The sequence below is a fragment of the Pelobates fuscus genome, chromosome 2 (assembly GCF_036172605.1).
Source record: "Pelobates fuscus isolate aPelFus1 chromosome 2, aPelFus1.pri, whole genome shotgun sequence".
Taxonomy (NCBI): Eukaryota; Metazoa; Chordata; class Amphibia; order Anura; family Pelobatidae; genus Pelobates; species Pelobates fuscus.
The window spans coordinates 125,852,987-125,878,401 of NC_086318.1; the positions used below are offsets into that span (position 1 = coordinate 125,852,987).

General features: G+C 39.9%; 1 protein-coding gene across 2 annotated transcripts in view; it reads left to right on the forward strand.

Annotated features, from left to right (window-relative positions):
• The window catches only part of FNDC3B (fibronectin type III domain containing 3B), a 296,429-nt gene extending 275,523 nt beyond the window's left edge, over positions 1-20,906 (forward strand). For both annotated transcript variants that reach the window (XM_063442678.1, XM_063442679.1), the window contains exons 25-26: positions 13,804-13,931; positions 19,363-20,906. In XM_063442678.1, coding sequence (XP_063298748.1) covers positions 13,804-13,931; positions 19,363-19,674 — 440 coding nt within the window. In that variant the 3' untranslated portion in view covers positions 19,675-20,906. The remainder of the gene's footprint in view (positions 1-13,803; positions 13,932-19,362) is intronic.
• The last annotated feature ends 4,509 nt before the right edge of the window (positions 20,907-25,415 follow it).

The window sequence follows — 25,415 nt, forward strand, 5'->3', positions numbered from 1 at the left end:
GATACGCAAACTGTACTACGCTATATTTTTCCCTCCTATACCTATTACCTAGGAAACTGCACCTGGAGAACATTTGGACGAGAAGGAGGGTGAGGGTCGCCTTTACGGACCCTAAGGCGCATATACCTGAGCTAGTACATTAGCTCAGAAAAGTGTGAGTTAGTTACCTATGCACTTTATTTTCAATTTATATTCTGTATACAGGTTACACTATGTTTTGTATATTTGTGTTCTCTGTTTAAGGTCAGTCTGAAAACATTGGGACTATTCATAAGTATATATATCCATTAAGGTACAGCAAGGTTTCCCTTCAATTTTTTCCTATATATCTACCACTATAGAGCGCTACACCGATATTTCTTCCTGTTCCACTATTTTCTGATAGAAAGATAAGCACGGTGACACAGCAGCTCACATCAATCTGCTTGGTATAACCTAGAGTTAAAACTATACATATAAGCGCTTGTACTTTCCATTTTAAATGTATACATTGATATATATACTTACTGAAAACGGAATCTAAACATATTGTTTTACAAATTGGCACCTGTTGATCTACAACCACAGTACTGCATACAGGAAAATTGTCCTTTATTTAGATCGATCCACATTTTTCTGAAAGATGATCGTCTGTAACAATTTAGCTAAAAGTAAAAACTGCAATGGTTGAAGGGACACTCCAAGCACCACAACTCTTAATTCCTCTCAATTAAATGGTTTTGGTTAAAAAAACAACAACCCTGTCCCCTTATGAGGGATGTCTCTGATTACCTTTGGCCATATATATATATATATTCACTGTCTGACAATTTTCGCAAGTATATACTCACAGTATGATGACACCAAATGCCTTAGATTGGAAAGTTGCTGTGATTGCCACTCATGCACTATAGGAAGAGAAACATTGAATTAGACCAGGAATTAGGTTGATAATTTCACCACTGGCAAATAGGGCTGCAGTGAGGAGTCTTGTTTCTGGATTACATGTACATTTAGTTGCTTTATTCTTTCTTTTTACATGGGAGAGCACATAATATGAATCAAAAAAGAAACACAGCTAACTTCAAAATAAATATATGTATTTTTAATAATAGATTGTTCCACTAAAGGGAGAAGGAATGGTTAACTAGCAGTTTTCAAGACTTAGAAATGAGCAAAGGGGAACAGAAATAAACTAGGGTTTTATTAATGACACGGAGGCTCCTATTATGCTATCTCTTTCTTACTTTATTCCTCAGCAGCAAAGAGAAAATATAACTGAAAGAGAAAAAATGTAAAATATGAACAATATATAACAGATACAACCATATCTGCCTAGTAACAGGGCAGCCAATCAGTCTCTAGGAACAGTCCATAAAGTCTCTAGCCATGTACTTCCACTTCCTCTTTCTTTGCTGCTGTCCTCAGACCAGCTAAGTATAAATGTTCTCTCTGTGTATTTGTGCTCATTATTGTTTGCCAGGGTTATTTACCCTGTTTTTAGCTGATGATTATTACTTGTTTTCATTCCGTTTTGGTTCTATGTATATTTTGTGTTTATTTCTATACATTTTTTGATTCTTTTTGTTGGTTTGTCTTCCCTGCGTTTTGCCACCAGTTTCCCTGTCTGTGCTACACTTTACTTATCACAGACAGGGTCCGCGGCTCGCAGGGAAAGATTCTCTGTGGAGCTCTATTGCTCCCTGGTTCCCCTCCCTTCCCCTCGCGGCCGCGTGTGCGGCCGCGTTATCTGCCGGCCCGATCAGTGTCTCCTCGCACCCGCTGGTGCGAGGGAGTTTCCCGACCGCGTGTGCTCCACGCGCTCCCCGGCCATTGGCGGGGCAAGGGCTCTGGGGTACCCGCGACGCGTCCTAGCCGCGGCGGCCATTTTCTGTTTCCTGCTCGCACGTGGCTGGGACTGCTCGGCGGGTCGGCTCCCTCCTACCTCTCCCTTTCGAATTTTTATTTCCCTGTGTCAGGTATTTGCTTGTGGGTTACTCAACCCCTCTTTTCTGTAGTGTAATGGCTTCCCCCCTTTTCCCTTGTTACCATTTAATTGTGGAATCTGTACCTGCCCTGTAGGTATTCATATTTAAAGGTACAGAGCTGAATTTTGGTGATAGTTTTTTATCCTCCCTGCACATTATGCAGGCTAGAGGTGAAGGGTCTGGTAACCCCAGCTATCCTATTATGGATCCCTCTCAGACCCCTGTCACTGGGGAGATGGGCCCTACTCCCTCTCAGGAGTTCCAGGCCCTCATTGATTCCACCATGCAGAGGGCTCTGGCCTCGGCCATGGGGTCCATGTCTTCGTCCCTGTCTCATACAATTCAACAGGCGTTGACACAGCCCCTGGCCCTGCCTGGTTACCCGTCCCCATGCCTGCGCTGCAGCCTCAGGCGAGTCGCAAGGCGCACGCAAAGACTAAGCATGTCTCTCCAGATGTGACACAGGTGTTACCTGCCCTGACTGACGTGCCTATGGCCGTCCGAGATGGCGCGCTACCGCGCAAAAGAGCCGCTGGCCGGGCAAAATCGGCCAGGAAATGGAAACGGGCGCGTGCCCGTGATGGTGATGGATCGGATAGCGATCAGACTGGAGAGACAGACTCGGATGCCCCTGATTACGCCTCATATGAGGAAAGGGGCTCCGGCGATGAGGCGGAGTATGACGCTTCGGTGCTTCCTCCGAGTGAGGGGCAGGACATTTGTGATCCTCAGGGTTACCCCCTGTTCGATCCTGATGACCTTCGCCATCCTCGTTCGGCGGAATGGGACCCGCCCGCGCACATTGCCAGTTATTTGACATTACACATGCGAACCCCTCTTTCCAAAGAGGGGCACAGTAAGTTGGGGGCCGAGTGCCCGAGGCCTTCGGTGCCTGATGCGGCGTGCAAGACGCCAGAGGTTGACCCTCAGATTTCCCAGTTCCTGGCGAAAACGGGTTGGAAACCCAAGAAGGGTCTGGAGTTTTCGCTCCATAATTGCCAGGACAAGATCCTGGACACCCTGGGGCCCGCTGCAAAGCTTTGTGAGCTTTTAGAGGCGGCTAAGGCTGGAACAAAACCCCTTGACTTCGATGAAGCAATCGGGTGGGTCCAGAGGTTGATTTGCCTTCTCGGCAACGTGAACAATGCCATGTCAGCTGAATGCCGCAAGGCAATTTTGCTCAATATTGAGCCCAAGTTGGTGAACCTTGCGGTGAAGGAACCGGGTGCTTCGGCCAAGGGAATGCTCTTTGGAGAGTCTTTTGTTACAGATTTGGGCTCCTTTTGTACGCACCTTCACCGCCCTAGATAAGGCCCGGTCAAACCCCCCGGGCCTACCAAGAATATGAGCCCGCGCCCTTCTTTCCCTCACGCGGGAGACCGTGGCAGAATCGAGGTGGTCGTGGACAACCCTCATACAGACGTCCTTATGGTGAGTACCCCAGATGGTATGGTTTTCCGGGCAAGCGTGGGGGGCAGGCTAGCGCTATTTCTCGATATGTGGGGCATGATCACCACAGATGTATGGGTTCTGAATATGGTCAGGGGTTTCCGCCTAGATTTGTTGTCTCCCCCTGTCCAGACTTATGTCCCACAGGAACTGAAGCTGCCGGAAGAGTAGTCCGGGCTAATTACCGCGGAGATCGCGGAACTTTCTGCCAAACGAGCTATCCAGGAAATTCCGTACGGTCACCCGGTTTCCTAAGCAATTGGTCTCTTGTTGCCAAGAAAGGCGGAGGTGTCCGACCGGTGATAAACCTCAAACACCTCAACAATTTCCTCCGTTACCATCACTTCAAGATGGAGGGTGCTCACTGTCTCAATGATGCCTACTTGACCATTCCCATGGCGGAAGAGCACTGGGACTTATTGCACTTTACGTGGCAAGGACGTCGATGGCGGTTTACATGTCTGCCGTTCGGTCTATCTTCGGCTCCATGGTGTTTCACGAAGGTGATGAAGCCCGTGGTGACGTCCCTCAGAGCTCGAGGGGTCCGCATGATTATCTACCTGGACGACATACTGATTATGTCTTCGTCCCCCGAGCAACTTACCAGACACCTGGAATGGACGGTGAGTCTCCTGGAAGGCCTGGGCTTCCTCGTATATTGGGAGAAGTCCATTGTGACCCCGGTGCAGAGGATAGAATTCCTGGGCTTCGAGGTCGATTCGGTCGCCCAGTTTCTGTTTCCTTCCGGAGGCCAAACTAAAGTCGATGAAGAAGGAGATACGACGGGCGCTAAGAGCCACCTCTCATTCCGTCCGACAACTGCAAGGGTGATCGGCCTATTGACCTCATCGATTCAGGCGATTTTCCAGGTCCATTGCACTATCGGGCCCTACAACGTCTGAAGGGATCCCATCTTCGATCGGGCGGTTCGTACGAGAGTGTATTGACCCTGGGCAGGGATTCCAGAGACGTACTGCGGTGGTGGTTGGACCATATGGAGGCCTGGAACGGCCGGGCCATCTTCGGTTCCGCTCCGGACATGATAATAGAATCGGACGCAAGCCTACATGGTTGGGGCGCTCGCTGTGGCAGTGCCTCCACAGGTGGCAGATGGTCCGAAGTTGAGGCAACGTTGCACATAAATTGCCTGGAACTGCTGGCTGGATCGTTCGCCATTCGGAGTCTATCTCCGACTCAGGGGAATTGCTGCGTGCTCCTACGCATGGACAACGTGTCCGCAGCCAGATACATAAACCACCTGGGTGGAACAAAATCGAAACAGCTAACGAACTTAGCAAAGGACTTCTGGCAGTTTTGCCTCCACAACGCTGTGTCGGTTACGGCTGAACACATTCCGGGACTGGACAACGAATGGGCGGATTGGAATTCGCGTTACCTGAAAGATTCAGGAGATTGGCATTTGCTATCCTCGACGGATAGATCGACTATGGGGCCCGCTGCACCTGGATTTGTTCGCGTCCAGACTGAATTCCCAACTACCCCAGTACTTCAGTTGGAGGCCGGACCCAGCGGCCACGGCGGTGGATGCGTTCCTGCAGATGTGGCCGCAGGGGCGCCACTTTGCATTTCCACTATTCAACCTGGTATCTCGGACGTTAGCGTACTTGACCGGACAGGATTGTACGTTGGTGGTGGTAGTTCCCCTCTGGCAATCTCAACCGTGGTTTCCCCGTCTCCTGGAGATGGACATGGATTTCCCACGGATGATCGAAATGAGGCCGGATGTGCTTCTGGATCCGGATGGGAACTCGCACGACTTGGTGGATCAGAACTTGCTCCAACTCACGGCTTGGCTGATCTCAGGGGAACCTGGTGTGTTATGGACGTTTCGCACACTACTGCTCGACTCTTGGAGAGTGCCTGGGCACCAAGTACCGGAACAGCTTACAAGTCCGCGTGGCGCATGTAGTCTGGCTGGTGCTTGGGAAGATTGCTGGATCCACTTTCTGCCCCTCTGAAGGAGATGCTGTTTCCTGACAGAACGTTTTGAATCTGGCTTGGCCTATCGAACCATTAATGTGTATAGTTCGGCCATTTCGGCCGGACATCGGGGGATCAATGGATCTCTCGATTGGACAACATCCAGTTGTGTGCCGCTTGTTGAAGGGTATCCGTTTCGCTTGTCCTCCGAGATCCAGATACTCATCGTTTTGGGATATTAACGTAGTTCTTGGTTTCTTGGAATCATGGCCCTGTATGAAGCATTGACGCTCAAGCAGTTGTCATGGAAGCTGGTTATGCTTCTATGTCTCCTTTTCATGCAAGAAGGTATCGGACGTCAGGACTCTGGACTGGAACGCGATCTCGTTCACCCCCGAGGGTGTGTCGTTTAATATCTCGAGGAGGACTAAGTCGGCTTCATAGTCGGTGGACTACCCTAGATGTTCCATCAGACCTGCTTTGTGTCCTGTGACTTGTCTCCAGGTTCATTTGGATCGCACTCGACAGTTGAGGTCAACGGACTTGCCTCCACTGTTTATTTCCTTTAAGGCACCGTTTCTACCAGTCTCCTCGACTACGTTAGCTCACTGGGTTAAGAGTCTCCTTTCCGCTGCAGGAATTGATACTTCGATCTTTTCGGCTCATTTCGGTTGGGGTGCCATGGCATCGAAGGCTTCTACGATAGGATGTCGCCTGGAAGACATCTTGAAAGTGGTCTAAGGAGTCTACTTTCCGCAATTTTATTTCCGCCCGATTGAACATGTTTCTTCGTTGGTTGTGGCTCAGCTTTAAACTAGCATAATAGGAGCCTCCGTGTCATTAATAAAATTCCCAGATTTTACTAATAACATGACGTAAAGTCATGATTTTATTAATGACACGGAGGCGAGTATTATTCCCGCCCACCCACCCGTGGGTCTGGGCCAGGTTTACGGTTATGGTTCAATCGGGGGGGATCTTCTTCTTATCTCATGGTAAGTACCCATGATTTACTTGTATTAAGTATGCGGTATTTATATGGTGCGATATATGTACATAATATTTTGACTATGATGCACTTTGTATGCAGGTCGCATGATTCTGATATGTTGCACTCAGATCCTAAGTTTGGAGTTTACCACCTATTTCTTTGTTTTACAGCTTGATTTCGTTCTGATGAAGTTTACCAGTTTGACGTTTGTTAATTACTGTAGTGGATGTTTCGGTTGGGTCTTCGGTTCAGAAGGCAAAGAAGAGGAAGTGGAAGTACATGGCTAGAGACTTTATGGACTGTTCCTAGAGACTGATTGGCTGCCCTGTTACTAGGCAGATATGGTTGTATCTGTTATATATTGTTCATATTTTAAATTTTTTCTCTTTCAGTTATATTTTCTCTTTGCTGCTGAGGAATAAAGTAAGAAAGAGATAGCATAATACTCGCCTCCGTGTCATTAATAAAATCATGACTTTACGTCATGTTATTAGTAAAATCTGGGAATTATGATGCAGAATTCTACAATACATATATTTATATATTTTTTTTGTGCAAAAGCTATTCAGAAGTAGTCATCCAGAAAAATATAACTATAAATGTTGGTGTCTGGATTGCCCTTTAATCAATACTTTTATAAAGACCCTGGCTCACATCTTGCTTTGTACAGTTATTACATGACATGTTGGATGTGTGAAAGAAAATACCAAAGGTGGCTGACCTATTTACAAATGCACAGAAACAAACAAACAAAGTAGCACTGTGTCTATCCTTTCTAGTTACTAAAAAAATGTTTTGTTGAACACATTTCAACAACTGTTAGACTGGTATTATCAGGTCCAGTGGTGTGTGCCTCAAATCTACTGTGGGATTGATAGTTTGTTTTATTTTATTAGGGCACTTAAATATCTGAACAATAAATGTATCACTTAATATACCACATTGGTCTTGTTTAATTTTTATACACTGACATTTTTTACCCATTACATTTAGTTTTGTTCTTGATTTTTTTGTGATCGCATGATACAATCTATAAATACTTTAATAGCATACCATATCACATTGGGTTAGGAAAATTGGAATGCACAGAATTTAAAGCAAAGTTTTGATATCAAAATATTAACAGATTATTTTGGAGACTTTTTTTACTACTTTATATACAACCTATTGAGATAATGCTCAATTGATCATGTCAGCGATTAATAATATATGCAAACAAATTAGCAAGAATGTAAAAAAAAAAATAGTAGTTTGGACAGAATTCATTATGAAATGGTTTTGTTTGAATATAGATGAATATATTATGACATGACCCCTCCCTTAAAAGGCATTTAATATCCTGTTTTAGCACTTTGAAATTTAGTCAGATTTGATCAAGTGTAGAAAATCCCTTTTATTTAAACATATTGGCAGTAAGACGTATTATGTGCTCTGAATATATAGACTGAGCAATGCAAAATATTGTTCAATTATACAAAATAATATTGGAGCATTGCGTGATAATGTGGAAAAATAGAGCACTGCCTGGTATATGGATGAGTAGAAAGAAATCGACTGTTCTGTAGTTTGGTAATTAGTTTTACCAGACCCATTAAAATACTACAGAAAACATGTTTGTTTGATTGTTCTTTTTTAAAATATCTGTGCTGCTTGTGAATCACTGCTTCAAAACCATGTGACATTATGATGTACCTTAAAACTTAAAAACAGATAGTACCCTTATTTCACAGTTCAAATACTTTATATTTATATAAGTATTAAGGCCGTTTGGCCTGTATTTGTGGGAGGGGCTTAAATTAATTCACTCCCCTATATAAGGGACACTCCTTACCTGACTCATATCGCTTGAGGTCAGCATCATAATGACCCTCCCACCCACTCCTCATTTCAACACTTTCTCTTTTCTTTCCATTTACTTTACTTTCTTACTCCTTGGTGGGCCCTCTTTATTTACAGGCCTACCGTATCGTCGGTCTCGGCACACCACAACCGACTTGCTCCCTTCATACTATGCTACGCTTATGCTGGATCCTTACTCCATATACGGCTATTTGCCCCTTACACAATTATATATATACATATATAGCAGAAAATGTATTCATACTTACTGTAATGTTCTTTTCCTGGCTATTATTCATGGCAGCCTATACGTATATGGGTTAGCTCCGACCCTTACAGCCAACAGCACAGGAAAAACACCAAAGACTTAAAAGGAGGCTCCAGTCCTAAGGTCTTCAGTCAGTAACAAGCACTACAGTAGAAAATAGAGGCAAATTAAAAAGGGTGGGCCATATAGGCTGCCATGAATAATAGCCAGGAAAAGAAAATTATGGTAAGTATGAATACATTTTCCCCTTTCCTGGCTAATCATGGCAACCTATATGTATATGGGAATACCCAAGCATCAAATAAAGGGAGGGACCAGTATAATGTAGAACGCAAAATATGTTTATTAAATAGTTAGAAAATAATTTCAATGAGAGGCATGGACAGCGTTGAAGACATTATGGCGAACTGAGCCTCATTAGCAGATCTAAAATCCAAGTTGTCATGCTTGATGAATGTATTCTGAGAGGACCAATTGCCAGCTTTGCAAATTTAGTCTGAAGAAGAGTTTGCCACAATAGCCCAAGTTACTGCCACAGCACGTGTGGAATGAGCCCTAATACCCTTAGGTATTGGTAGGGATTGTAATTGGTAAGCCTTGAAAATAGCAGCTGCTACCCACTGTCATAACATGGAGTTAGAAGCCGTTTCACCCCTTCTGTGACCTACCGGTAAAATGAAGAGTCTGGGGGATCTCCAGAATGCACCTGTTCTTTCTATATAAATAGAGAGAGCTCTCACCACGTCGAGTGTATGCCACCTCTCCTCCTCCGGTGATATTGGAGAAGGATAGAATCAAGGCAAATTGATGTCCTGGTTGAGGTGGAACTTAAAGATTACCTTTGGCAAGAACTCTGCTTCAGGTCAGAGAACCACTCTATCTTGTTGGAAGCTTGTAAAGGGTGGAATCATAGGACAAAGCCTGGAACTCACACATTCTCCTAGCAGAGGAGAAAGCTACCAGCAACAGTACCTTCTGTGTAAGCAGCGTCAGTGAAGCCTGACTCAGAGGCTCAAATGGTGGCTTGGTTAAAGCCTGTAACATCAATGGGAGATCCTATGTTGGCATAAATACTTTCAGTGGATGTCACATTTTATTGACAGCCCTCGTGAATATGATTACTAGAGGGTCTAGTGCCCAACGAATATTTGTCAACACTGATAGTGCAGAAACCTGAACCTTCAGGGTGTTGTAACTGAGACCCTTTTCAAATCCAGACTGAAGAAAACCAAGAATTGTAGCTATTGGTGGTGGAGAGATGTCCAACTCTTCTTTCACGGACCAATTTACAAACAACTGCCATATTTTGTAGTAAGATGAAGAGGTGAAATATTTACGGGATCTTAACAAAGTCTTGATAGCAGAGTGTGTTATGCCCTTGCCTATAAGAGACTCCTGCTCAATCTTCATGCCATCAAACCCAGAGCCTGGGGGTCTGGTTGAAACAGGCGACCCTGAACCAGAAGGTTTGGTCGGACTAGAAGATTCCTTGTACATTCCTGACTCATCCGAATCGCCAAGGTCTTCTTGGCCAAAAAGAGAGGATAGCTATGGCCTTCACTCTTTCTCTCCGGATCTTACTCAAGACTGCATAAATCAGTGGAATGGGAGGGAAGGGACGTGGGTCGAAGTGTCTGGAGAAATAATTCAGTACCTGATTGTTCCTGGATGTAGCCATCAGGTCTATCTGGGGTACTCCCCATAGCTGTGTTAGTTCCAGGAAGACTTCTGGACATAACTGCCATTCAAATCTTTCCAGGGTTACACGGCTCAGGAAATCCACTACAGCAGTCATGATCCCTGAAAGGTGGACTGCAGAGAGACCCTGAATATATCTTTGAGCCCATATCAATATGGGTTTTATTTCTCTTATCAGGAGGCGGCTGTGGGTGCCACCTTGGTGATTTATGTATGCCACTGCTGCCATGTTGTCTGATCGAATACGAATCCAAGATCATCTGTGAGCCAAGATCATCTTGAACTTCTGAAGAGCTTTGAAAATGTTGCTTGGAAGTACTGATTCTTCCTTTGACAAATGACCCTGAGCTACCTGGTCTAGGCAATGTGCTTCCCATCCTTGTGCACTTGAGTCTGTGGTCAAGGTTATCCAGAGTGGGTCTGTCAAGGGAAAACCCTTGATCACATTCTTCTTTCTCAGCCACCAAGTTACATGAAGTTTCGTAGTCTGAGATACCTTCAACAGCTAATTGCAATTCTCCTTGTTCCTGTTGAATTGGGATAAAAAGGCTCTTTGAGGTCCCTGCAGATGCCACTGGGCCCATCTTATCAGGCCAATCGTGAAGGCTAGAAATACCAGGAGTTGCATAAATCTTTTTGCCATGATCCAACATTCTCTAATGAACAGAGAAATTAAGTGAAACATCCTCTTTATTCTCTCTTGGGATAATAAGATTGAATTGTGGACTGTATTGAAGTCGGCTCCCAAGAAAGTCCTCCTCTGGGCAGGTATCAAACTGCTTTTTCCGTGGTTTATCAACCACCCAAATCTCTGGAGTTCCGACAGTACCACATCTCTCTGGATTACTGCCGTCCTTGGATCTGGGGCTACTAAAAGTAGATAATCCAAGTAGTGGAATAGGTTACTGACGTTCTCAGTCTTGCCACTAGAGTTACCAGGATCAATGAAAAAGTCCTGGGAGCCGTACTTAGGCCGAATGGTAGGGTCTGAAACTGGAAGTGTTGCCCCTTCCATGCAAACCTGGGAAACTGCTGATGTTCTGGCGTAATCAGGATGTGGAAATAAGCATGGATGGATTCCATCCTGAAGCTCCTGCTGTTTAGATTTCTGTTGACCCTTCTGAGTTCTAAGATGGGTCTCCATTTGTCCTTGCTCTTTTGGACCAGGAAGAGAAGAGAATAATATTCCCTGAATCTCTCTATGAGGGGTACCTGAATGATTACTCTTTCTTTTAATAGACCTTCCACATAATCCTTTAGTGCCTTTTCTTTGGTTTTGTTGGCAGGAATGCGAGTAGCAATAAAGAGTTTTTTCTTTGGCTTTTGGCAAAACTCTAGACTGTAGCCTCTTTTTATGATGTCTAGTACCCAGGCGTCTTGAATGTTTTGATCCAGACCTTCCTGAAAAACAGTAGTCTGGTTCCTATTTCCTTTGGATAGTCAGAAGTCTCTACCTCCTTCCTGGAGCAGTTGGAACGTGGGTAGGAAGACTGTCCGCCTCTCCATGAGCTGCCCCTAGTATATTCTCTACCCGGCCTGTAGTTTTGTGGATCCCAGAAGTATTGATCCCTGGGAGGTCTCCTATCTGACCAGGAGCTATTAGGCTTCTTAGGTCTTCTATCCTGGGGTAGGAATACCTTATGTCCCTCTGCTGCCTTCTTAGGGTCTTACTGAAGAGAAGCTCTCCTCCAAAGGGGATGTTACAGAGGTTGGATTTAGAAGAGACATCAGCTCCCCAATACCGAAGCCATAGTGCACGCCTGGCCACCACAGACAAGGCCACAGTACGTGAAAAAATTATTGTTATGTCCAGGGATGCCTCAGCAACAAATTCTGTTGCCTTCTTAAGGTCACAGATGGAGTCACGTAGATTGATTCTTTTAACTCCTCTTTCTACCTCTGAATCTAATTCCTTAATCCAGTTCTTCATGGCTCTTGATACTGTGAGAGCGACTGAAGGATGACATCCAGCTCCGGCAGCTGTATATATTCTAGATTGATCTGCATCTAGCTTACGGTCCATAGGTTCACTGAGGGATGCCGAGCTATCTAAGGGTAGCATGATTTTCCTTGCCACCCTGGATACTGAAGCATCTACCTTAGGAGGTGTAGTCCAAATCCTTGAAGTATTCTCTTCCAGAGGGTATAGTCTTGTCAACTTACCTTGGTAGGCAACTTTCTTTTGTGGTTTCTGCCACTTAGAAACTACAAAGTATTTTATGGACCTGTGGAGAGGGAAGGATAGCCTTTGTTTGGAAGGTCAGCAAAGTGCCTGTCTGACCCTTCTGCCCTATGGACCTCGTTGGGTATCTCTAGTGATTTCCTCACCATGAGTATTAATCTTTCAACCACTTTAGTATCTAAAGCTTCAGACATCATTTCACCCTCACTGTCGCTGGAGTCCACCTGAACTAGAACTTCAAATTCACCTGTAGGTTCAATAACCTCAGAGTCAGAGGACTGCGAAGAGTCTTGCCTCTGTCTGTGCCTTTTCTCACCCTTCTTTCTTACCTCAAGGGCTTCTGAAATACCCTGGGTTACCTCCTTCCTTATCCATGCTAGTACATCTGTAGATGGAGCAGGATTTGCAGATGACAAAGCTGCTACCTTCTGTAGACAGTCCATGCATAGTTGTTTTCCCTCCAAAGCCTTCCCATTGCAATCTGCACAGGGGTTGGATTTCTCCCTTCTCTTTCTAGGAGGGGATGCAACCGTGCGTTCATAATTACTGTAAAATAATAGGAGAACAGTCACAAATGTGCACTTTACATTGGTTCTTAATCCGGAACTGAATAAAGTTTACTTACCTAGATTCAGAAATAGACATTAAATGAAACCTAAACCGATATAATTCATCCACTTTAGAATATATGCCTAAATTACATCAATCCTACCTTAGGCAAACTGGTAACAGGAAAGCTGGCACTTTAAGAGCCTCTGTTCAAGGAAATACAGAAGAAATGCAGCAAACCAACAGGAATGGCGCCAAGAGCAAACTTAGTACTTACAGGTGCCTTTAAATACCTTAGAAGTTAAGTTTCCTTGCTTTCCGGACGCTTCTTGGCCTTGTCCTTACTTAAAATGGCCGGCGCGGCATACGAATCTCTTCGTTCGCATCATTGCCTTTAAATAAATACATTTATGAATTGCGCATGCGTGGGCGTTCACCAAAAATGTGCAAAAACTTTGTAGAAAGCAGAGAGATGGTTTGTGGGTTAGTCTAAGTCATCCATCTACCCAAAGCACAAAATACATTCAAAATCATGCAAACAGGCACAGGATCCAGCTGCAGACTTGATGAAAAGAAAACATGTAAGTAGAACTTAAGAAGAGTGCATAGGCTCTATATCCTAAGGGCTGTAGGACAGAATAATGACTGAAGACCTTAGGCCTGGAATCTCCTTTTAAGTCTTTCGTGTTTTTTCCTGTCCTGATGGCGTAAGGGGCGGAGCTAACCCATACCCATACATAACCCATACATATAGGCTGCCACAGGAAATACATTTATATATAAATATATATATATATATATATATATATATATAGACAGAGAGAGAGAGAGAGAGAGATCATACTTGTGTATATGCCATACGTTAGAAGAAGTTTTAATGTTGCACTTCTCACTGTAAATAAAAAATATTTAATTTCAGCACCCCGGGTAACCCAGTTGGAGGGGAACACATGTGAAATCACATGGGAGACAGTATTGCCTATGAAAGGAGATCCAATTGGATACATATTGCAAGTACAAGTTGGACGAGAGTCTGAATACAAACAGGTAAGAAAACGATGCACACAGTACTCACGTTATATTCCAGCAAATCACAACAGTAGTATTTGTCAACAGTAGTATTTGTCAACAGTAGTATTTGTACACTGATGCTGCCAATAGTGTTTTAGAGCAGTGACTCTCTGATTACTTATTAACTATAATTATTTATGGTGAGAGCAGTCTAAAATGACTAATATTCTCTTGTTGCTGTTTGATGATCACATTGTAACACAATTAGAGTGGTGGTGGCTGCATGTTATAACAGCTTCACTTGGAAACTAAAACTGCTCCTGTATTAATTCCTTTGAATACCTAGAGATGCCAAGAAACAAAAATGTATTACATTATGCATAAAAAACAACAACCATATTTATTATATCAATGAGTGATACTTTACTATATTACTTAATGGGTTAGTCCAACCACCATGACCAATCCATCTTTTTAGGCATGTTGCAACTCTGTTCTCTGTTGTCTGCCCCACTAAATGTAGCCATCCCCATCCCCCTACCCCCTGCTGATATTGTTTGCCACTCTGCCCTCCCTCCTCCTCTTTCCCTTCCCTCGTTATCTTTTCCCCTGAGTCTGAGTTTGTTTAATACTTTAATCAAAGGCTTCTGTGTGAGAAGCCTTTGATTGGACCTTGGCATGGCTCTGGTGATGCCAGACCTGGTTCTGGTTAAAGGTAAGTAAAACCTTTTTTGAATTTTTTTTTCGGGGACTGCAAAAGAATAGCCTCAGAAGAAGGCGCATGTAGTAGCGCCGAAACACGTGTCAGGCAGGCAGTTAGGGAGGATATGTTACGAGATTGTTCGTCTGGATGAGTAGCTAGTAAGCTTAGCAATTTCGAGCAGGTTTCATCAGAGATACAAGGTGATTCCAAGAGGGGTGGCGACAAGGTGACAAGGGTTGTGTACTGAGCAAAGGGCTGTTCCTAATTCCCAAGACTTTGCTGGACGGCTGGTAGTTAGATTCGTCTAGCACTGTATGTCAGACAGTGGGTGCTCCCTCCACACCGAGTTCGTTCCCGTACCCCCTTGAAGCCATACCCAAACAGTTGTATCGTCTCTTTATAAGAAGGGTGGCGACAAGGGGACATTTGGTGTGTACTGAGCAATTTCAAAGACACCGCTGTACGGCTGCCAGCTAGTTTCTTCTAGCGCCGCATGACAAATAGTGGTTGCTCTCTTCACGCTGAATTCGTTCCCGCACCCCCTGAGGCAGTGCTCAAGCTTTTGTATCGTTCCTAGATACATTTTAACCATCCAGTTCAGGTCTCTACTTTTTGATACACTCATTTCTCGTGTTATTCCTTTGTTGCTACAGTCCCTTTTATAGGCAGATTACTGTTTGCCACTGTTTTCACCCCATCAGAATCCGTTTTTGTTTTTTGGATACTGTCAGTGGGTATTATACGGAGGGACAATCGCACCATATAACAGAGAGGTGACAGTGTACTGGTGAGACACAGTATAGATGTTGGGGGGCTTATCTATATAGTGACCTGTAGGTTATTACCTTAGGTCACTTATCCCCATCCAGCACGTTCTCACATTGATTTACATCCTCCCATTTTTTCATTTTTATTTTTATTTTATTTTCTTTTTTCTGTTTCTCATTATTATTATTATTTTTTGCTTTGTGTTCTTGTTGTGTCCTCACTATAGGCATATTTTTATGCAGCAACTATTAAAAGTTACGTTTTATTCCCTGTATATATGTATGGATATTCACTAGGGGGCGCCCTATTCTCTCTGACCCACCAGGTCTGCTTCTCTGCAAAAGAATAATGCCAAGAGTGGGTATTCTAATTAAATTAAAAAATAAGGTTTGGAGACACCTTTTAATACATGTGCAGATATAGCCATACGCATCAGTAGGCTCAGTAGATACATCATTTTCTTACTGAGATGTAAATTGTACACAGAAATAAAGCTGATGATGTTACATGGAAATTAGTGAGATGGTATTACCAATTTTGGCAAAGCTTTACCAAAGAACCAAGGAGAAAATATATTTCTCAGTGTAATGTGTAACTGTAACAGTGATTTCAGCATTCTTGAGAAACATTTTCACCATCTGTAAGCAATTATAAGATGTGACTATCTTGATTAATAAGATAAAGATGTCCAATAAAATACAAATTCTTAGGCCACCACGTATACTGTCAATGGATTCATGGATAGATAAACATATAATACAAACAAAGAATGGATGGATACAGAACTTGTTTTTTGTTTTTTAATACACTAAAGCTCTAACCCATCTGTTTAGAAATCCCTCTACGTAACAGTGTTTAAGTGGGATATCTGTAACATAGATTGGGGAAAATTTGACAATTATGATAAATTGTGCAAGCAGAGTAAGCAAATTGCTGGCTAAATTTAGTCTCTCATATCACAAAAAGCACATCTTTGCCATGACGTGGAAATATGAACATTGCATATGAATGGTGATATCTCATTACTTATGCTGTAAGTAACAATTTACATTTCTATGTTGTTGTAACTTGTGAAGGTACATCACTCTGAATTTGCTTTGTAAATATTTTTAGAGATAATATAATTGGCTGAGAGATGCAGTGATCCAGTAAGGTGATAAAAAGCACAAGTTTATGTCATTCTGATCACATATTTGGTGTCACACGGTCCTAATTTACTGCACTGAATTGCTTTGATCATCATATTAAGATTTTCATTTGACTCTCATAAGCACATGAACGAACATCATTTTTAGCATTAAATGTATCTTAAAGCAGAAGCTGATTGCATAGGCACACACACACACACACAGTTACCTGAGCAAGTTTTTATTTGTCCATGAAAACACTACATAGCACTGAAATAACTATGCATAAGCCATTACATGAAATTTAGCATAAACAACATACACAATAAAACTGACCAAATTGAAACCTAGGAATTTAGTGGCAGACCCATTGTTACAGAAAGAAACCTAGCTTCCCATGTGCCCAAAGAATTGGACGACCATCGGTCAGTTACCCTTTCTGCCCCAAATTTGTCAATCCATATGTTATGGTCTTTTGCTTACTGTAACCTGTTGTAAATATTATTGAAGCTACAAAACTCTGTGTAAAACCATTTCTCTTAAGACTTCTCAAACTGTGACGGATGTACTATGGGTCCACATGACTCTGCCAGATACAGAACAAACACTTTTCTGGCAGTCTGTCAAGGTAGAATAACCTTTTATGTGCTATACAGCAGATGGAGGTATATGTTATTATTATTTATATGGAACCAGCTTTCCCTGCAGCTCTTTACAATCATAGAATGGGGATAATTGGCAACAAGTAGCAGGCATATACAATTATAACAGACACCAGATGTAAAGAAGGCCCTGCTCAAACCACCTTACAATGCTTCACCTTCCCAAAAGTCCTCTTCAGAAGATCATACACAAAACATCAATTTTATTTAATCCAAACAATGTTTTACTTTTCAGTGTATTATTATTTAATTTCAATATTATTTTTTATACACTCATGATAATCATGTCCCATTATGGGATGCAATTTCTTGTCATTTGGGTCAATTCTATGTTGCAGCAGGAGGAATGAATCTTCAGACAAGTTTATCTTTTAATGTATATATGTTTTCTGGTGATTTTACTAGCACAGTGTATGTACTGAAAAGCATAATTATCTAAAGGTGAACTTATCATCCACCTCCTTATTGGTTGTCAAATTTGCTTTAATTTGCATATGAGACAGGTTACAGTGTGATCAGAATACATGCTTCAATGTATGGATACTGCACAAATTAAATACCTAGCCCAGCGGAATTAATCGGTACTACATAAATAATAAATAAATAGAATAATGTATTGGCTAAATATTTGAAAATAGGTAATATGAAGAAAATAGCAAAAAAATCAAAAGACGTTAGTTGGGCATTTGAACATTCTCAAGGTCATGGAGAACACCACCCATTTCTTGTAGCAGGAGCTACATTTACTTACAGTCAACTTAATTTGCTTAGTTTATCATCTCTACAAACAATTCAGTGTTGTTTACTGGTATGATTAAAAAAATTATTTGAAAAGAAATAAGAGATATGTGATTTAACGGTTCTACTTGAATTTAAGTTCAAGTATCCACTACAGAATATCTTTTAATTGATGTCTACACTAATTTGACCAAAAATGTCTATGTTCATCTTAACAAACATATATATTTATCCTGGGGTTCTGATGTTCGTCTCTGATAAAGAACATCTATACGAGCTCAAAAATATTTACCATTAATGACATATTTGCAATCAATTTTTAAATGTACATTTGTATTAAAAACATGAACGTAATGGTACAGTTTTAATTATTTCTCGAAGACACAATGACAACAAGTAAGTAGATTTGGTAAACAAGTATATTAATACCGCTCAGTTTGGTTGAAGCAGATTCTCTTTGGATGCATACATTAAACTGTAAACATAGCATCATTACTTGTTCATTATATCCTACTTTACTGAAAATTATTGAAGAGGATGTGGCTAATGCATTCAATCTTTGGCTTAATAACAGTATAATGTTTTCACTATTCACTGTAAGAGACAAAGGTACTGTACCATTTTAATGTAATACTCGGTAGCAGTGCCTAATTTTTTTCTGGATTCCATGAAATCTTTTTATAGCAGCATATATACTTGTATTTATATATGGATAATCTGAGAAAACAGGTATAATATTTAATATATATATATATTGCTTGGTAAAGAGAACAAATAATTGCTTTTACACTGTGCATTCCTGCAAACGATTTCCAGTCTGGTATGTTTTAGTGGCCTTTTATCCATTATTAATTTGCATGGTGATCAGTGGAAAATGTTTGAAAGTGTACTGAATAGAACATTACATAGGTGGACTGGTGTCGTTAGCTTGATCAATGTAAAATAACGGAATATGGAGAAGGAAGAAGAACATCAGGCTGTACAGGAAAAAGAACGAGTTGGCCCTACTTTTTTCAGAAACCCATAAATAAATGTTAAAAGTAAGAATAATAATACATATCATGAGAGATGAAAGCACTTGGAACGTGTTACTTATAACAGAGAAGGTGAGAGATGCATGGAATAGCTTCCACCATAACTTTTGAAGACTAATACAGTGGATGAATTTGAGTATATTTGGCATAGATACACTGTTTATTCACCTGGATAATCATCAAGAATAATACCTGTGTTTTGTTTTGAGATAGGACACAGATAGAATAGATTCCATTAAAATAGTTTTCTACATACGTAGTACTGTGTATTCTATGAAGAATTGACCGACATTTCAGAGAGACCTGGGTGCTTGTTGTCTCTATTAGTGAAAACTTGCTTGGGTACTTTGTCCTGCTGATCTCTTATTGGTACCTATACAATTTTCATTAGCATGAAAGCCTGATGTTTTTCTATAATATGTCTATGTCTTGCAGATATACAAAGGAGAAGACTCATCATTCCAAATCTCAGGCCTTCAAAACAATATGGAATACAGGTTTCGAGTGTGTGTATGTCGTCGATGCCTGGATACTTCACAGGAACTCTGTGGATCTTTTAGCCCATCTGTGTCTTTCATTACGAGAAGGAACGATCTCATGCTACCTGGGGACGTATCACACAGCGACCGTACAAAACTCAAGGGCATGATGCCCACTGATGAACAGTTTGCCATTCTCATTGTTTTAGGTTTTGCAACATCATCTGTTCTATTTGCATTTATACTTCAGTACTTCTTTATGAAGTAAACATCCAACACAAATTTGAGGTAAAAAAACAAAACAAAGTTAACTAATGCTACGCATTATAACCCAGAAATTTATTCAAATATTCCTTTTACAAAAAAAACAAAAAAAAACATTTTAATTTCTACATTTTATACTCATATTTTTTACGGTTTCAAACTAGCTACATTCTCAGTGTTTTGATGCACCTTTTTTGAAATGCAATCTTTAAAAAGCATAAGTATATAGTCCTGGGTTTACTATGGAGGCCTGTCTAATGGTGTGGGAAAAGAAGGCTTGTGCAAGTCCTTCAGTTATTTACAGTATTTTTAGTATCAAACTTAAATACATTAATTGTTTTTATTTCTAATAAATGGATGTATCTGTCACAAAATGTAAGCATACTCAGTATATTTATCATTACCATTGGTAAACCATCACAATAGATTATATATCATCCCCACTAAAACTATTTACGTTTATAGTAATGATGCCACTTTTATTAATTAAATTATAATCACGTTTCCCTTAAGAGCGGCCTGTTTGTCCAATCTGACGATCTACTAACCTGTCAATCTTCATATTCCTAAACCATACCTACTTCCTGTTCCAAAACCAAGCATTTTAATGCCAAGTTCAATTTTAAATTGCGATTTTATATCATATGATTTCAATACCATAAAGCCTTAAACACTTATTGCAAGGACAACTCAATGCACACTTTTTTTTTTTTTTTTTCTTTAATGGTGATATAAGGGCGATGTGCAATAGTTTTAGCTCTGTTTATATCAACCATTTAAATACTGCTTGACATTCCTAACCATATTGCCACAGTTTACTTCTTTACATTTTTTATTTTAGCCATATGTTTTAAACCCAACACCAGTTAAATGTGTTTCAATTCAAAACAATTGCAATATGTCTTTCCACTTTCTAATGAGATACGTTTTGGGCAATTGTGTTAAAACCATAAATGGCAAAATATGGAAATGAAATGAGTTCTCTATGATACAGTCTTCTCTTTTAATCAAAAATAATGTGTATACAATGCCAATAATTCACATTATTGATCTCTATAATTCACATTATCTGTCTCTAATGAGCAATATACTTAATCACACAGAGTTTTATGTACAATATAGAGGATTCTATGTTTAAACACATATTCTGAAGAAACAAATATTGACTAACTCAATGCAGAGGAAAATAGAGCTGTATGGGGTTTATAATGACTCTGTCATCTGACACCAAACAAAGTCCATAAATGGATAACAAGCAGTATCATCATTATAATACAGGTAAAGTATTGTGTCGTATAGTAAACATGCATGTTTCAACTGCCACGTTTGTAGTTTTTACCTCTAGCAAGTGTATAGATATAGGTTTAGTAGACTTTACATTAGATATAAAAACTTCAAACTGTGCAGCTAAAACATATATGTCCAGGTCTTCCCACAATACTATGTGCACAGGGGTGTATTGGATGTTTTGAGCCCAATATAATTTTAATATACTAGGTCCTTCCATTTTTTCTTCTATGTTTCCTACATTTCCCTCAACTTTTATCCTTAGTTTCAGTTTCAATTTGTGCATAGAAGGGGTTTTCTCTCTCTTCTCTATTTGTGCACTTGTTTTACCTTTCTTTCTACGTTTGTGTGTTTTTGTTCTCTTATACCTCTCACCTTGTTAGTGTAGCTGTGTGCTTGAAGTAGTAGATCCTTAGTTACTTTCTCTGCATACCTCCATTGCTGCATAGTCACCACAATGCCCTAAGTATAAAGGGAAGGAGATGAGACATTGTATCACATCTCCGTTCTCATTATCTCACACTGCACTTCGTGCTAGAAAGTTGATAATATGGACTTGTGCTTTCTCAACAGCTATTTGAATGATGGAGCATGAACGTCTTTACAGTTCGATCACATTCCTATAGACGTGGACACTGGAAAATATAGCACTCTCATTACTGCTGCTTATTAAAAAATATATTACATAATTTGGTGGTTAAAAAAAGAAAAAATGACAAGTGTGCCTTATTTTACGTTCCCTCAGTTTACCAGAACACAATATATTTATTTAATATAGCTGACAAGTCAACTTTAACTTGACTCCAAACTTAGAAATTACTCACAAATAAGGTGTACCTCAGGGAGACACAACAACTGAGTGTGCAAGTCATTTCCAACAAGGTGCAACATACACAAAACATATACCCTGCTTTTTTTAAATAAATCTATATTTTGTATATTTTTGCTGCTTTATTTGCATTGTAATAGAATTTAAAAGTTCGATTTATTTGAGATATTGTGTCATATTCCTATGTATTACGTATTGGCTTGCTACTCCCATAACCAAAGCATTTGGGGTAACCAATAATATTTTGTTGTAGGATTATTTTCTCAGTATATTGCATACAGTACTTTATTTGCCAATTACAGTGCAATCTCTTATTTATTGTAAAGAAAACAAATGTACTAATTTTTTTAGCACGTTTTATTTTGAGTTTTGTAAGTTAGTTACATTTTTATTTTTACCCAGCAGCATTTTAAGTGTTGACACGTGTTTATTGCATTCTTTTTTTACATTTTTTTTCAATATGAATTTTCAGCGTGTATAAAGCCAAAAACTTCTGTGATTGAAACGTTTACATATAGCCAAATGCTCTAATCATCTCTTTGGAAAAGAAAGTGTTATGATCCACTAACCATGCTGTGTGCCTCTTACGATGTAGCAACAACTATTAAAAATGTCTTGTATTATAAATGTAAACACTACATTAACATAGCTTTGCAAAACTAATGCTACTGCCCAAGTTGTGGCATGTCAAGTTTTTATTTTTTATTTTATTTTTTTAATTTAAATTTATTTTTATGCAAATTATTCTACTTGTATTTTGTGAGCAAAATCAAAGCTGGTATTAATAAAAATAAAAATCTTTTTTGTATTTTATTTTTAAAAAAATAAATAAAAAGTAATCTTCGTCCCTCTGATTAAAATAAAATTGTGATGTTACTAGTAATGAATAAGCAGTGCTGCTAGGAAACAGTAAAAATAAATAAAGAATTAATTTGTTCATCCTAGGAGAAAACAGATTGGGTAATTTGGTCACGTTATATTTCTAAATAATTTTCTAATGCTTTTTTCAAAACAGCATTATTACATGGAGAAGAAAAACCCTTTAAACAATAAGCAATAAAAAGCAAACTTTGATATGTATTAAAGATGGAAAGCCATCATGCTTGAAATAACTATATGTTATTTAAAATGTAGTACCCAATGTGATGTTAGACATTTATTTTTATTTTTTTGGAATGCACAATTTATAATGCTTTCATATTTCGTGTATAATTGCATGGTGGTACATAGACATGAACAAATAAGCAAATATGTTAATAATAAGCAAGAATTGCACCTTAACTGTACTATTCCATGGGGAGAGTAAAAAAGTATTTCAGGTACTGTAAACATTTTTTCTGAATATAATATTTTGTAATAATGCTGCTTTGACCGCTACATAATAACCTTTAAATCAGAATATGCAGGTTTTAAAGTTATATTATTCAAAATCCAAAAAGCCACTATGGTAAATAGTTATTAAGGCAGTTAAAGAGAACTTAATTTGCCATTTTTTGCTTTTATTTTATTTCCTTATTAATTTTATCATTTTATTACATAATGTTTCTGTTACAAATGCACAAATTTAAAAAAAAAAATTGTATTTTCAGGTGCTTTATAAATACCAATTTTTGATTTATGACCATGGGGGCCAATTGTGGATAAAATATGTCACTAGATGGCGTACTGTGACATTAACAATGCACATCTGTTTTTTGTATTGTCTAGTCTAACATCGGGGTCTGTACATTAAATAGCATGTTGGGGAGACTTGAGGACCAACGCATGGACTAAAAAAGAATGAAGTTGAATAAAATTTCCAATTTAGCCTAGCTGGTGATTTTTCCCAACTCTTCTCTTTTGGTCTTCGTTTTGCATGTCAGTTTTTAAGTCACCACAACAGTTAGGTAGTTTGGTGAAGAAAAATCAAAGGTATTACTCATTCAATGTCCTTAACCATGGCTCAGTCTAATTTTTATATAAATGCTGACCACCTTTTTGTAATTAAAAAATAGCCTTGTATCCTGAAAGTATCTGGCATCCTTGCACATTTCTTTGAAATTGAATTTCGCAAAATGTTTTTTACCTCATAGTTGGCCGTACATTCCAAGCATTTCATATGATAAATAATCACCGTTTCTTGCATTGTAAATTTAAGACTACTTTGTATGAATTGTATTAAAGCCACCATATCATTTTTAATGTATAGTTTTGGTTTGTTTTTTTCAAAAATATGCTAAAGTATGTAAGACATAACTGTACCTCTAGTGTATATGTAATATATTTAAGCTCAATAAATGTTTTACTTAATTTTGAGATGGTTGGTGGTTTTGTCATTAAAATTATATTCTGCTAAAACAAAAAACATCACTTTTCGAGCAACCTGGTAAGATATTAGGTATGTATACAAACATGCCACCTAAATGTCACATAGGAAATCTCATTATATATTGTAATTTACTTTTTAATAAATCATAAACATGTTTTATTGTTAATGTTTCTTTAACCTATAAAAGAATCCCTTATTTCCCCAAAAAACATTGCCTATTCATATCACAAATATTGTTCTTAAACAGAAATTCAAAGCTACATAACCACTACAGCTTTTGAGATCCCTGCCTTCAGGGATTTTTTATTTTCTGTTCCTGTTTTCTTTTTACACTAAAGGGTTCCTTGCACCATAATTTGCTTAGTGTCATTTTAACCACTTCCTGATGTTAGGGCTTGCTATGCCATCCTACAAAATGCAGTTTCCTGTGGCATAGCATGCCCTAACGAACTGGCCCTCCCCAAGGCACAGATACTTACCTCTGCGCCGATCGCGATCAGGTGATCTGCCTGACAAACCAGCCGATCCGAGACATTTGTTAGTAGTGACATTGGATCAGCTTGATTGCCATGATTGGCTGCAGGGGGACTGCTCGGGTTGTCAGGCAAGTCCCACCAATGAATAATTACTAAGAAAAGATAATTATTAAAAAATAATATAAAAATACACTCAGAATTAAAATATATAGGTATATAATTTCATCCTAAGTGTATATTGATTTTATACAATTCAATTGCCCCATTGCTTTCCTCAGAGTGTTGAAAAAGGTCCTCAGGATAGCTATGGGGAGGGCCTGCATGAGGTACAGTAATCGGGGGAGGAAGTTCATTTTAATTACCTGGATTCTGCACAGCCAGGATATGTGTGGGTATGACCATTCAGTCAATTACTGTCTAAACTTATCCAGTAGTGGGGTAAATTTTTCTCTAAACAGGTCACTACTCCTCTTAGTCAACCAGGTGCTCTGCCCATTGGAACGTATGGCTCTGACGTAATGGGTCTGCTCGGTACCTGGGCACACTGATGTTTAGAACGTATGATTTGGAAAAGTTGATTTTTAAGTTTGAGATTTCCCCAAATACTCGGAAGGCTTTCAAGATGTTTGGCAGCGAGACCTCCGGGTTGGTGACGAAGAATAAGAGGTCGTCAGCATAGGCTGCAACCTTGTGATGTGTGTCCCCCTTTGTGATGCCTCTAATATCCGCACCTCGTTGTATGTGAGTCAAGAATGGTTCGAGCGCCAGGACGAAGTGCAGGGGGGACAGGAGACACTCCTGCCTAGTGCCGTTGAGTATAGGGAATTCTGCATCAGGGTCCCGTT